Source organism: Manis pentadactyla, chromosome 1 (genome assembly GCF_030020395.1).
Source record: "Manis pentadactyla isolate mManPen7 chromosome 1, mManPen7.hap1, whole genome shotgun sequence".
Classification (NCBI taxonomy): domain Eukaryota; kingdom Metazoa; phylum Chordata; class Mammalia; order Pholidota; family Manidae; genus Manis; species Manis pentadactyla.
The window spans coordinates 46036939-46051693 of record NC_080019.1 but is presented as its reverse complement, the minus strand read 5'-3'; the positions used below and the strand labels follow the sequence as shown (position 1 = coordinate 46051693).

General features: G+C 38.5%; 1 protein-coding gene across 12 annotated transcripts in view; it reads right to left on the bottom strand.

Moving 5' to 3' along the window:
* ULK4 (unc-51 like kinase 4) overlaps window positions 1-14755 on the bottom strand; it is a 724727-nt gene that overhangs the window by 574398 nt on the left and 135574 nt on the right. For all 12 annotated transcript variants that reach the window (XR_008996028.1, XR_008996026.1, XM_057497578.1 and 9 more), the window contains one exon: window positions 13996-14103. Coding sequence is in view for 10 of the 12 variants with exons in the window: in XM_057497578.1 (XP_057353561.1) it covers window positions 13996-14103 (108 nt within the window). In the remaining 2 variants the exon portion in view is untranslated. The remainder of the gene's footprint in view (window positions 1-13995; window positions 14104-14755) is intronic.

Genomic DNA, 14755 nt, shown 5'->3' with positions numbered 1-14755 from the left:
AAGGCTCTCTGAAGTGATCCATTTGAGCAGAGAGAACATGCAAACATCTGGGAGGACAACACCGCCAGGAGAAGGAATGGCAAGAGCACAGGTGTTGAGGCAGGAGCGTGGCATGGTGGTTCTGCAGCTGTGGGGAGCTCAGGATGCTGAAAGGAGAGACAGCAGGACAGCAGTGAGGGCTGAGGTCACACACATCCTGGGGAGGCAGCCACAAGCACCCACACGGCACATGGCTGCGATAGCACTCAAGGAAAGAGGACCAGAGGGCTCCGAGGAGGGACACTGCAGTCTCTCGCATGGTTTGTAACAAGCTCACTCTTGCTGATGTCTGAAAAACAGACCTAAACAGACATAAGAATAAAGCAAGGAGACTATCTGGGAGTTCTTACTACTCTCAGGTGAGAGAGGATTAGGGGCTGGGCAAAAAATGACAAAATAAGACAAAATAAGAACCTGGATTCAAGGTGGGAGGTATCCTTGACAAACGAAAGAATACATGAACTATAAATATATTGCCTCATAACATCCTCTGCAGAATTCCACTCTGTCCTCAAGGGGTGCCATCAGAGAGCCAACAGGACAGGTGTGGGTCTCTGTACCCTATCACTTCATGTCACTCTCCCTGGGTCAGCACTGACCTGAGATTTTAAGGTTTTACATATACTCGGTGACAATTCCACAAAAGCCTTCATCTCATGAAAAGTTGGTGATTTTTGTGGATCTAGGGACATAACTTCCTTTTCTGGCTTGCTGTGATAAGATGGGGTCAAAGGTCGTACCTGTAGAATCACCCTTTTATTAAAGTAGCCCAACTTACATTCAATTAAGTAAGAACCAAGGAAAATGATTCCCTAGATCTAATTTTAAAAACAAATAGGACTATGATTCTATATGATTCCATTTATGTCAAATTCTAGAAAATGCAAACTAGTGTATATGACAGAAAGCAAATCAGTGGTTGCATGGAAACAGGGAGGAGACATAAGGGAGAAATAACAAAGGGTGCTCAGGAAGCATTAGAAGGTGATAGATATTTTCACTATTTTGATTTGGTGATTGTTTCAGAGGTGTGCACAGAGGTCAAAGCTTAAAAATTATAATCACTAAATATGTGCACTTTATTGTATGCCAAGCACACATCTATTAAGCTGGGAGTAGAGGGAAGAGTAAAAAGAAAAAGGGGGGAGAAAAAAAAAAGAATCAGACTACACTCTCATCCCTGATAAAATGGCAGGCTAGGCACCTGGCCACTCTTCTAATGAAGGCAGCTAGTTTTATGCTAACATCTTTAAAATCCATCAGAGATCTGCCAAGAACACAAAAAATAAGGCAACTACAATCCCAAGTACTGCAGGTTGCTTCTGCGCCACAGGCCTGCTGTGCCTGGTAAATCTGATGTCAATGCCTGGGGAACTCAAAGTAACAGCAAATAAAATTAAACCCTCCAACCCCAGCGCCAAAAAACTGCAAGGAAAACTGCCTTTCACAGAACTTGGCATACGTGAGAATGTTCCAGTGGAAGAAGAGGCAGAGAGGGAACCCTAACTACTGATTAAGAAATACGTCCATACTACTTAAGAGCTCCAATGTCTCTCCACATACTGTTCTTAACAGAGTGTGACTTGTAGGTGAAAAAAGCAACTTGTTACATCAAATGAGACAAAATAAAAATCTACATTTCTACATTTCTAATCTACTAAAAAAACTCTGAAACCTAAGTAGGGAAGTATATTTATGGTATTTACTGGGGAACTAGGTAAATGGGGACAAAAACAGAAGAGACTTTTCACAGTACACTTTTCCTTACATCTAGGTGTCTACCGCAATAAATGAGTCGTCTCTTCAAAACATAAAATTACCTAAGAATACATTCAATGAAAGATACACGTACAAAAGCTTTATGAAAAGAATGAAATAAGGATGAAAATATTTCTTAAAACAAATATATGGAAATGCCATTTTTTGTTTATAGGATGACAAAGTAGCATTAATATGTTAATACTTTCTTAAATGATACATAGATTTAGTATAAATCCAAATATGGAAAGACTCAAAATCATAAAAATATCAGTACTTCCCAAATTGATCGCCCTAGTTAATATTTTTTATTCATTTTGTTATCATTAATCTATAATTACACAAAGAACATTATGTTTACTAGAATCCCCCCTTCACCAAGTCCCCCCCACAAACACCATTACAGTCACTGTCCATCACCATAGTAAATGCTATAGAATCACTACGTCTCTCTGTTGCATAGCCCTCCCTATGCCCCCCCACCACATTATACATGCTAATCATAAGGTCCCCTTTCTTTTTCCCCGCCCTTATCCCTCCCTTCCCAACCACCCACCAAGGTCCCTTTCCCTTTGGTAACTGTTAGTCCATTCTTGGGTTCTGTGATTCTGCTGCTGTTTGGTTCCTTCAGTTTTTCTTAGTTCTTACACTCCACATATGAGTGAAATCATTTGGTACTTGTCTTTCTCCACCTGGCTTATTTCACTGAGCATAATACTCTCTAGCGCAATCCATGTGGTTGCAAATGGTAGGATTTGTTTTCATCTTATGGCTGAATAATATCCCACTGTGTATATGCACCACTTCTTCTTTATCCATTCATCTACTGATGGACATTTAGGTTGCTTCCATTTCTTGGCAATTGTAAATAGTGCTGGGAAAACATAGGAGTGCATCTGTCTTTTTCAAACTGGCTCCTGAATTCTTAGGGTAAATTCCTAGAAGTGGAATTCCTGGGACAAATGGTATCTCTATTTTGAGCTTTTTGAGGAAGCCCCATACTGCTTTCCAGAATGGTTGAACTAATTTACATTCCCAACAGCAGTGTAGGAGGGTTCCCCTTTCTCCACAACCTCTCAAACATTTGTTGTTGTTTGTCTTTTGGATGGTGGCGATCCTTACTGGTGTGAGGTAATACCTCATTGTGGTTTTAATTTGCATTCCTCTGATGACTAACAATGTGGAGCATCTTTTCATGTGTCTGTTGGCAGAAGAGGTCATGTGTCAATGTGGAAGAGGCACAGAAGGAATCTGAATTTCTTCTTTGAAGAAGTGTCTGTTCAGCTCCTCTGCCAATTTTTAATTGGATTATTGCTTTTTGTTTGTTGAGGTACATGAGCTCTTTATATATTTTGGATGTCAATCCTTTATCAGATCTGTCATTTATGAATATATTCTCCCATACTGTAGAGTACCTTTTTGTTCTATTGATGGTGTCCTTGGCTGTACAGAAGCTTTTCAGCTTGATATAGTCTCACTTGTTCATTTATGCTTTTGTTTCCCTTGCCCAGGGAGATATATTCATGAAGAAATCACTCATATTTATGTCCAAGAGATTTTTGCCTATGTTTTTTTCTAAGAGTTTTATGGTTTCATAACTTACATTCAGGTCTTTGACCCATTTCAAATTTACTTTTCTGTATGGGGTTAGACAGTGATCCAGTTTCATTCTTTTACATGTAGTTGTCCAGTTTTGTCAGCACCATCTGTTGAAGAGACTGTCATTTCCCTATTGTATGTCCATGGCCCCTTTATCATATATTAATTGACCATATATGTTTGGGTTAATGTCTTGAGTCTCTATTCTATTCCACTCGTCTGTGCCTCTGTTCTTGTGCCAGTACCAAACTCTCTTGTTTACTGTGGCTTTGTAGTAGAGCTTCAAGTTGGGGAGCAAGATCTCCCCCAACTTTATTCTTCCTTCTCAAGATTGCTTTGGCTATTCAGGGTCTTTGGTGTTTCCATATGAATTTTTGGACTATTTGTTCCAGTTCGTTGAAGAATGCTGTTGGTAATTTGGTAGGAATTGCATCAAATCTGTATATTGTTTCAGGCAGGATGGCCATTTTGACGATATTAATTCTTCCTAGGCACGAGCATGGGATGAGTTTCCATTTGTTAGTGTCCTCTTTAATATCTCTTAGAGTGTCTTACAGTTTTCAGGATATACGTCTTTCACTTCCTTGGTTAGGCTTATTCCTAAGTATTTTATTCTTTTTGATGCAATTGTGAATGGAATTGTTTTCCTGATTTCTCTTTCTATTAGTTCACTGTTAGTGTATAGGAGATCCACAGATTTCTGTGTGTTAATTTTGTATCCCGCAACTTTGCTGTATTCCGATATCAGTTCTAGTAGGTTTGGAGTGGAGTCTTTAGGGTTTTTTATATACAATATCATGTCATCTGCAAATAGTGACAGTTTAACTTGTTTACCAAATTGGATTCCTTGAATTTCTTTGTTTTGTCTAATTGCCGAGGCTAGGACCTCCAGAACTATGTTGAATAACAGTGGGGAGAGTGGGCATCCCTGTCTTGATTCTCATCTCAGAGGAAAAGCTTTCAGCTTCTCACTGTTCAGTATGATGTTGGCTGTGGGATTATCATATATGGCCTTTATTATGTTGAGGTACTTGCCCTCTATACCCATTTTGTTCAGAGTTTTTATCATAAATGGATATTGAATTTTGTTGAATGCTTCTTCAGCATCTATGGAGATGATCATGTGGTTTTTGTCCTTCTTTTTGTTGATGCGGTGGATGATGTTGATTGATTTTCAAATGTTGTACCATCTTTGCATCCCTGGGATGAATCCCACTTGGTCATGGTGTATGATCCTTTTGATGCATTTTTGAATTCAGTTTGCTAATATTTTGTTGAGTATTTTTGTATCTACGTTCATCAGGGATATTGGTCTGTAATATTCTTTTTTGGTGGGGTCTTTGCCTGGTTTTGGTATTAGGTTGATGTTGGCTTCATAGAATGAGTTTGAGAGTATTCTCTCCTCTTCTATTTTTTGGAAAACTTAAAGGAGAATGGATATTATGTCTTCTCTGTATGTCTGATAAAATTCCGAGGTAAATCCATCTGGCCTGGGGGTTTCATTCTTAGGTAGTTTTTTGATTACTGCTTCAATTTCTTTGCTGGTAATTGGTTTGTTTGGATTTTGTATTTCTTCCTTGGTCAGTCTTGGAAGGTTGTATTTTTCTAGGAAGTTTTCCATTTCTTCTAGGTTTTCCAGCTTGTTAGCATGTAGATTTTCATAGTAGTTTCTAATAATTCTTTGCATTTCTGTGGGGTCCGTGGTGATGTTTCCTTTCTCGTTTCTGATTCTGTTGATGTGTGTTGATTATCTTTTTCTCTTAATAAGTCTGGCTAGAGGATTATCTATTTTGTTTATTTTCCCAAAGAACCAGCTCTTGATTTCATTGATTTTTTCTATTGTTTTCTTCTTCTCAATTTTATTTATTCTTCTCTGATCTTTATTATGACCCTCCTTCAGCGGACTTTAGACCTCATTTGTTCTTCTTTTTCCAATTTCGATAACTGTGATGTTAGACTACTCATTTGGGTTTGTTCTTCCTTCTGTAAATATGCCTGGATTGCTATATAATTCCCTCTTAAGACTGCCTTCACTGCGTCCCACAGAAGTTGGGGCTTTGTGTTGTTGTTGTAATTTGTTTCCATATATTGCTAGATCTTTATTTTAATTTGGTCGTTGATCCACTGATCATTTAGGAGAGTGTTGTTAAGCTTCCATATGTTTGTGAGCCTTTTTGCTCTCTTTGCACAGTTTAGTTCTAGTTTTATACCTTTTTGGTTTGAAAAGTTGGTGGTAGAATTTCAGTCTTTTTGAATTTACTGAGGCTCTTTTTGTGGCCTAGTATGTGGTCTATTCTGGAGATTGGTCGATGTATACTTGAGAAGAATGTGTATCCTGTTGGTTTTGGATGTAGAGTTCTACAGATGTCTATTAGGTCCATCTGTTCTAGTGTGTTGTTTAGTGCCTCTGTGTCTTTACTTATTTTCTGTCTGGTGGATCTGTCCTTTGGAATGAATGGTGTGTTGAAGTCTCCTAAAATGAATGCATTGCATTCTATTTTCTCTTTTAGTTCTGTTAGTATTTGTTTCACACATGCTGGTGCTCCTGTGTTGGGTGCATATATATTTATAATGGTTATATCCTCTTGCTGGACAGACCCCTTTATCATCATGTAAGGTCCTTTATCTCTTTTTACTTTCTTTGTTTTGAAGTCCATTTTGTCTGATAGTAGTACTGCAACACCTGCTTTTTTCTCCCTGTTGTTTGCATGAAATATCTTTTTCCATCCCTTGACTTTTCATCTGTGCATGTCTTTGGGTTTGAGGTGAGTCTCTTGTAAGCAGCATACAGATGGGTCTTGTTTTTTAATCCATTCAGTGACTGTATGTCTTTTGATTGGTACATTCAGTCCATTTACATTTGGGGTGATTACTGAAAGATATGTACTTATTGCCATTGCAGGCTTTAGATTCGTGTTTACCAAAGGTTCAAGGTTAATTTCCTTACTATCTAAGAGTCTAACTTAACTCACTTAGTATGCTGTTACAAACACAATCTAAAGGTTCTTTTCTGTTTCTCCTCCTTTTTCTTCCTCCTCCATTCTTTATATGTTAGGTATCATATTCTGGACTTTTTGTCTATCCCTTGATTGACTTTGGGGATAGTTAGTTTAATTTTCCATTTGCTTAGTAATTACCTGTTCTACTTTCTTTACTGCGGTTTTATTACCTCTGGTGACAGCTATTCAACCTTACAAACACTTCGATCTATAGCAGTCCCTCCAAAATATACTGTAGAGATGGTTTGTGGGAGGAAAATTCTTTCAGCTTTTGCTTATCTGGAAATTGTTTAATCCCTCCTTCAAATTTAAATGATAATCTTGCCAGATAAAGTAATCTTGGTTCCAGGCCCTTCTGCTTCATGGCATTAAATACCTCATGCCACTCCCTTCTGGCTTGTAAGGTTTCTGCTGAGAAGTCTGATGTGAGCCTGATAGGTTTTCCTTTGTATGTGATCTTATTTCTGTCTCTGGCTGCTTTTAACAGTCCTTATCCTTGATCTTTTCCATTTTAATTACTATGTGTCTTGGTGTTGTCTTCCTTAGCTCCCTAGTTAACTTTGTAAAAAGGAATGATTTGCAGAATTGGACAAGACATTTATGAAAATAAGGAGGAGAAATATGCTGTACCAGCTCTCAGTACTAACTATGGAGCTAAATGATCTTAGGTACTGATGTTTCATAACAATTACAATAGTTGTCTTAAAATTATCATTATTATTGTCCAGAATGTCAGTTTCATTAAGATACCAAGAATACCGAAGTTATATAGCATTTACGCATATTCTAAAACCAAAACATAAGAAATATGGGGCAAAGAACAGCTCAAGATGGCAGCGTCAGTAGGACAGCGGAAATATCCTCCTAAAACCACATATATTTTTGAAAATACAACAAATACAACTATTCCTAAAAGAGAGACCAGAAGATACAGTACAACAGCCAGGCTACATCTACATCAGCGAGAACTCAGCATCTCACAAAAATGGTAAGACACAAAGCCGTGACCTGGCGGGACCTGAGCACTGACCCCACCCCAGCTCACCAGCGGGAGGAAAAGAATCAGAGTGGGGAGGGAGTGGAAGCACAGGACTGCTAAATGACCAGCCCTAGTAATCTGCAACAGACACACATTGCATGGTCTACTGTATATTACAGAAATGGAAAAGTAAAATGAGAGACCAACACTGCAAGCAAGTTCCCACATGCAGCTCCCCAGTGACAAAAGAAAAGTGGATAATTTAAAAGTCTTAAAGAGTCAAGGGTTTCACACATGGACAAAATCATCCCAGCACACTCAGCCCAGCAGGCTGGAAATCTTAAGGAACTTCAGGTGCCCTAACACTCTGGGTGGCAATGCAGCTGCAAAGGCCCTCATGGCAATAAGCAGCCTGTCATTCCCTCACTCCCACCAGCACTGCAAGCATACCAGCTGACCAGCGATTGCTACAGACCAGCCAGGAAGCAGCCTCACCCGAGGCCACCACACAGTCTTCTCCCAGCATGCACCTAACTGGCCAGACCCAGAGGTTGGCGCTGGTGTGCAGCTACACATTACAGACAGTGGAAGCCAGAGCAAGGTCCGGAAGACATAAAGGGGCACCTTTCTCACAGGAGAAAACACCCAGGGCGTCTGCAAACCCACACAGTTCCCTAGGCTATACAGAGGGCCACCCAGACAATGCCAGCTCAGGGAATTACCCTAGAAACTGCTCCTGGTAACCAGGAAAGGCAGCAGAGAAGGGCAAGGTGACCAGCAAGCAGTAAGGGACTTTGTTCCCCCAGCTGACACATGCGCCACCCGGCAGCGATCACTTCCACAGCATGAAAAGGGAGAAGAATCGGGTCTAGTCAAAAATCGCTCAGACAACCCCAGAGAGAGGGCCTGGTGAGATCAATATAACCATACTTCCTGAAAAATAATCCAAAATAAAAGTGATAGCAATGCTGATGTACCTGCAGAGAAATATGCAAGAGCTAAGGGATGAAGTCTGGAGGGAGATAACAGAAATGAAACAATCAATAGAAGGACATAATAGCAGACTGGATGAGATGCAAGAGACTGCTAATGGAATAGAAATCAGATAACAGGAATACAGAGAAGCTGAGGCAGAGAGAGATAAAAGGATCTCTAGGAATGAAAGAATACTAAGAAAACTGTGTGACCAATACTCTCTGAGACCATGAAAACCCACAGATTTCCCAACACAAGGGACCCAAGGAGGACAACGCCAAGACATATAATAATTAAAATGGCAAAGATCAAACACAAGGACAGGATATTAAAGGCAGACAGAGAGAGAAAAATAATCGCCTACAAAGGAAAACCCATCAGGCTATAATCACACCTCTCAACAGAAACCTTACAGGCCAGAAGACAATGGCAGGATATATTTAATGCAATGAAACAGAAGGGCCTTGAACCAAGAATACTGTATCCAGCAAGATTATCATTTAAATTTGAAGGACAGTTTAAGCAATTTCCAGATAAGCAAAAGTTGAGGGAATTTGCCTCGCACAAACCACATCTACAGGGTATTTTAAAGGGACTGCTCTAGATGGAAGTACTCCAAAGGCTAAACAGATGTCACCAGAGAAAATAAAATCACAGCAAAGAAAGCAGATGAATAAAATGCTAACTAAAGTCAAAAAATAAAGTCACCTATCCACAGAAGCAGTCAAAGGAAACTCAAAAGAGTACAGAATAAAACACCTAACATATAACGAGTGGAGGAGGAAGAATAAGAAGTGAGAGAAATAAAGAATCATCAGACTGTGTTTGTAATAGCCTAATAAGTGAGTTAAATTTAGACGGTTAGATATGAAAGAAGCTACCCTTGAACCTTTGGTAACTACGAATACAAGCCTGCAATGGGAATAAGTACATATCATTCAATAATCACCCTAAATGTAAATGGACTGAATGCACCAATCAAAATACACAGAGTAATAGAATGGATAAAAAAGCAAAACCCATCTATATGCTACTTACAAGACACTCACTTCAAACCAAAAGACATACAGAAACTAAAACTGAAGGGATGCAAAAAGATATTTCATGCAAACAATAGGGAGAAAAAAGCAGGGGTTGCAGTACTTGTATCAGACAAAATAGACTTCAAAACAGAGAAAGTAACAAGAGACAAAGAAGGACATTACATAATGATGAAATGGTCAGTCCAACAAGAGGATATAACCATTATGAATACCTATGTACCCAACACAGGAGCACCGACAAATGTGAAACAAATACAAACAGATTTAAAAGGGGATATAGAATGCAACACATTCATTTTAAGAGACTTCAACATACCACCCACTCTGAAGGACAGACCAACCAGACAGAAAATAAGTAAGGACACAGAGGCACTAAACAACACACTAGAACAGATGGACCTAACATACATCTACAGAAATCTACACCCAAAAGCAGAGGATACACATTTTTCTCAAGTACACATGGAACATTTTCCAGTAGACCACATACTAGGCCACCAACAGATTGAAATTATACCAACCAACTTCTCAGATCACAAAGGTATAAAATTAGAAATAAATTGTACAAAGAAAACAAAAAGGCTCACAAACACATGGAGGCTTAACAACATGCACCTAAATAATCAATGGATCAATGACAAAATTAAAACAGAGATCAAGCAATATATGGTGACAAATAACAACAGCACAATACCCCAACTTCTGTGGGACGCAGCAAAGGTAGTTTTAAGAGGAAAGTATATAGCACTCTAGGCCTATTTAAAAAAGGAAGAAAAATCAAAATTAATAGTCTAAATTCACAATTATCAAAATTGGAAAAAGAAGAAAAAATGAGGCCTAAAGCCAGCAGAAGGAGGGACATAATAAAGATCAGAGAAGAAATTAATAAAATTGAGAAGAATAAAATAGAAAAAATCAATGAAACCAAGAGCTGGTTATTTCAGAAAATAAACAAACAGAAAAATCCCTAGCCAGACTCATTAAGAGAAAAAGAGAATCTACACACATAAACAGAATCAGAAAAGAGGAAGGAAAAATCACGACAGACACCACAGAAATACAAAGAATTATGAGAGAATACTATGGGAAGCTACATGCTAACAAGGTGGATAACCTAGAAGAAATGGACAACTTTCTAGAAAAATACAACCTTCCAAGACTGACCAAGGAACAAACAGAAAATCTAAGCAGGCCAATTACCAGCAACGAAATTGAATTGGTAATCACAAAACTACCCAAGAACAAAACCTCCAGGACCAGATGGATTCACCACTGAATTTTATCCGACATACAGAGAAGGCATAATACCCATTCTCCTTAACGTTTTCCAAAAAACAGAGAAAGAGGGAATACTTCCAAACTCATTCTATGAATCCAGCATCAGTCTAATACCAAAACCAGTAAAGACCCCACAAAAAAAGAAAATTAAAGACCAACATCCCTGATGAACATAGAACATAGATCCAAAAATACTCAACAAAATATTCGCAAACCGAATTCAAAAATACATCAAGAGGATAGTATACCATGATCAAGTGGGATTCATCTCAGGGATGCAAGGATGGTACAACATTCGAAAATCCATCAATATCATCTACCACATCAACAGAAAGAAGATAGAAAGCACATGATCATCTATATAGATGCTGAAAAAGCATTCAACAAAATTCAACATACATTCATGATAAAAATTCTCAAAATGGGCATACAGGGCAAGCACCTCAACATAATAAAGGCCATATATGATAAACCCACAGCCAACATCATACTTAACAGTGAGAAGCTGAAAGCTTTTCCCTAAGATCAGGAACAAGACAGGGATGCTCACTTTCCCCACTGTTATTCAACATAGTACTGGAGGTCCTAGCCACAGCAATTAGAAAAAACAAAGAAATACAAGGCATCCAGATTTGTAAGGAGGAAGTCAAACTGTCACTATTTGCAGATAACATGATATAGTACATAAAAAACCCTAAAGACTCCACTCCAAAACTACTAGAACTAATATCTGAATTCAGCAAAGTTGCAGGATACAAAATTAATACACAGAAATCTGTTGCCTTCCTATACACTAACGATGAACTAGCAGAAGAGAAATCAGGAAAACAATTCCATTCACAAGGGCATCAAAAAGAATAAAATACCTAGGAATAAATCCAACCAAGGAAGTCAAAGACCTATACCCTGTAAATTATAAGACACTCTTAAGAGAAATTAAAGAGGACACTAACAAATGGAAACTCATCCCATGCTCTTAGCTAGGAAGAATTAGTATTGTCAAATGGCCATCCTGCCTAAAGCAATCTGAAGATTCAAAGCAATCCCTATCAAAATACCGACAGCATTGTTCAATGAACTGGACAAAATAGTTCTAAAATTCATATGGAAGCACAAAAGACACCGAATAGCCAAAGCAATTCTGAGAAGAAAGAATAAAGCAGGGGGCATCTCGCTTCCCAACTTCAAGCTCTACTACAAAGCCACAGTAATCAAGACAATTTGGTACTGGCACAAGAACAGACCCATGGACCAGTGGAACAGAATAAAGAGTTCAGATACTAACCCAAACATATATGGTCAATTAATATATGATAAAGGAGCCATGGATACACAATGGGGAAATGACAGCCTCTTCAGCAGCTGGGTTTGGTAAAACTGCACAGCTACATGTGAGAGAATGAAACTGGATTACTGTTGAACTTGCTTCATAAAAGTAAACTCAAAATGGATCAAAGACCTGAATTAAGTCATGAAACCATAAAACTCTTAGAAAAAAACAAGCAAAACTCCCTTGAATACATACATGAACAACTTCTTTATTAACATACCTCCCCAGGGAAAGGGAAACAAAAGCAAAAATGAACAACTGGAACTATATCAAACTAAAAAGCCTCTGTACAGCAGAGGACACCATCAGTAGTACAAAAAAACAACCTACAAGACAGGAGAATATATTCATAAATAACATATCCGATAAGGGGTTGACACCCAAAATATACAAAGAGCTCATGCACCTCAACAAACAGAAAGGAAATAATCTAATTTAAAAACTGCCAGAGGATCTGAACAGACACTTCTCCAAAGAAGAAATTCAGATGGCCAACAGGTACATGAGAAGATGCTCCACATCAATAATCATCAGAGAAATGCAAATTAAAACCACTATGAGATATCACCTCACACCAGTTAGGATAGCCACCAACCAAAGACAAACAACAACAAATGTTGGTGAGGTTGTGGAGAAAGGGGAACCCTCCTACACTGCTGGTGGGAATGTTAGTTAAACCATTGTGGAAAGCACTATGGAGGTTCCTCAAAGAACTAAAAATAGAAATACCATTTGACCCAGAAATTCCACTCCTAGGCATTTACCCAAAGAATGTAGGATCCCTGTTTGAAAAAGACATATGCACCCTTATGTTTATCGCAGCATTATTTTCAATAGCCAAGAAATGGAAGCAACCTAAGTGTCCATCAATAGATGAATGGATAAAGATGTGGTACATATACACAATGGAATAGTATTCAGCCATAAGAAGAAAACAAATCCTACCATTTACAACAACATGGATGGAGGTAGAGGGTATTATGCTCAGTGTAATAAGCCAGGTGGAGAAAGACAAGTACCAAATGATTTCACTCATCTGTGGAGTATAAGAACAAAGGAAAAACTGAAGGAACAAAATAGCAGCAGAAACACAGAATGGACTAACAGTTACCAAAGGGAAAGGGACTGGGGAGGATGGTTGGGAAGGGAGGGATAAGGGGGAAAGGGGTATTAAGTTTAGCAGACATAATGTAGGTGGTGGGGCACGGGGAAGGCTGTACAACACAGAGAAGACAAGTAGTGATTCTACAGCATCTTATTATGCTGATGGACAGTGACTGTAATGGGGTTTGTGGGGGGGACTTGATAATGGGGGGAGTCTCATAACCATAATGTTGCTCATGTAATTGTAAATTAATGATACCAAAATTTTAAAAATGAAGAAATGAAAAAAAAAACATCGGAAATCCAATGAACTTCCTCATTAACTTATAAGTTACGGGTACTTAGAAAAACTCTGAGTAGCAAATGAATCAATATCTGTCCAGTAATATTCTAAGAACCTCATTAATGAAATACTGTCTTCCCTTGTTGAATTCTCCAGCAGTCCCACATTAAAGCTTAAGAAGTAAGAAGTCAAATTCTGCAGTCACAAATTCTCATGGCCATAGTACAAGCTATAATCACAAAGTAGTGTTTTAAACTGAAACAGAGCTTTTACACTGGGAGAACCAATGGCCTCCTCTTGCCTGGAGACGCCAATGGTGACAGTAACCTTGGAAGTACTTTGGCGACTTTTGGTCCTTTGGTTTTAAATATGGCCTGAGACTCTCCTGCAGTTTAAAGTAAAAGAGGCACTGGGAGAGAGGGAAGATGACAGATAGGGAGACAGAAAGACACTGATAGCCTCTGTCCTCCAGAGGTAAAAATTCTCTTTAGTTCCCTAGGCATGCTTTAAGGGGCAAAGTCAAAAAACTGTTATAGGATATTAATACTTGTCAGCCAGGATATGTCAGAATATGTCAAACTGCAACAGAGTTAATCAGACAGTCTCACCTGGGTGGCTATGAGATAGATCAGCTCCCCAAGGGTTGGTAAAAGGCACTGTTTCAATTTGCTGTTCCTGAAGTTTTCCCTAATTAATTCAGTTAAGACAGTAATTGCCTGAAAAGAGAAAAATGTATATTATTTCATATGTATCTCTCAGTTCTTAAACCTATATGAAAAAGGCAAGACTGTATAAAATTCACCTTCCATTTTTAAGAACTAGTTTCCAAATTATTTTCAATTCCAAATTATTACTGATTCTTAAAAAGAAACAGTAACTCTCACAGATGAAGATAAAATATATTCAGTGAAATAAACTTACATACATATAGCATTTATCAGTTACCAAACTTTCACGATATTGCTGATCCTGGGAGGCAACAGTTGTTCTCTTAACCAAAGGAAGAGGCCCAGCGATTCTCCATTCAGTGCGCTCAGCCAGCCAGGATCTGAATGCAGATTTTACCATGCTGGGTCCCTAAAATGCTCCAGCACACCTCCATTTTGAAAAATTCTAACATTGCATTAAAGTTTTAAATGATTCCCTCTAATATCAAGTATCAAAATTTCAATACAATCCACATTGAAATTCAACAGGATATTTCATCAGATCTAGTTAATCTCCTAAGAGTCATACCAAGAAAATCACACACACTCATTGCCAGAATTTACACCAGAATACAAGTTAGTCAAATCATAGTGTGACCCTGAAGTCAGACTGAATGGGTTCAGACTGATACACATAGAATAGGCCCATTTTGAGACGGAA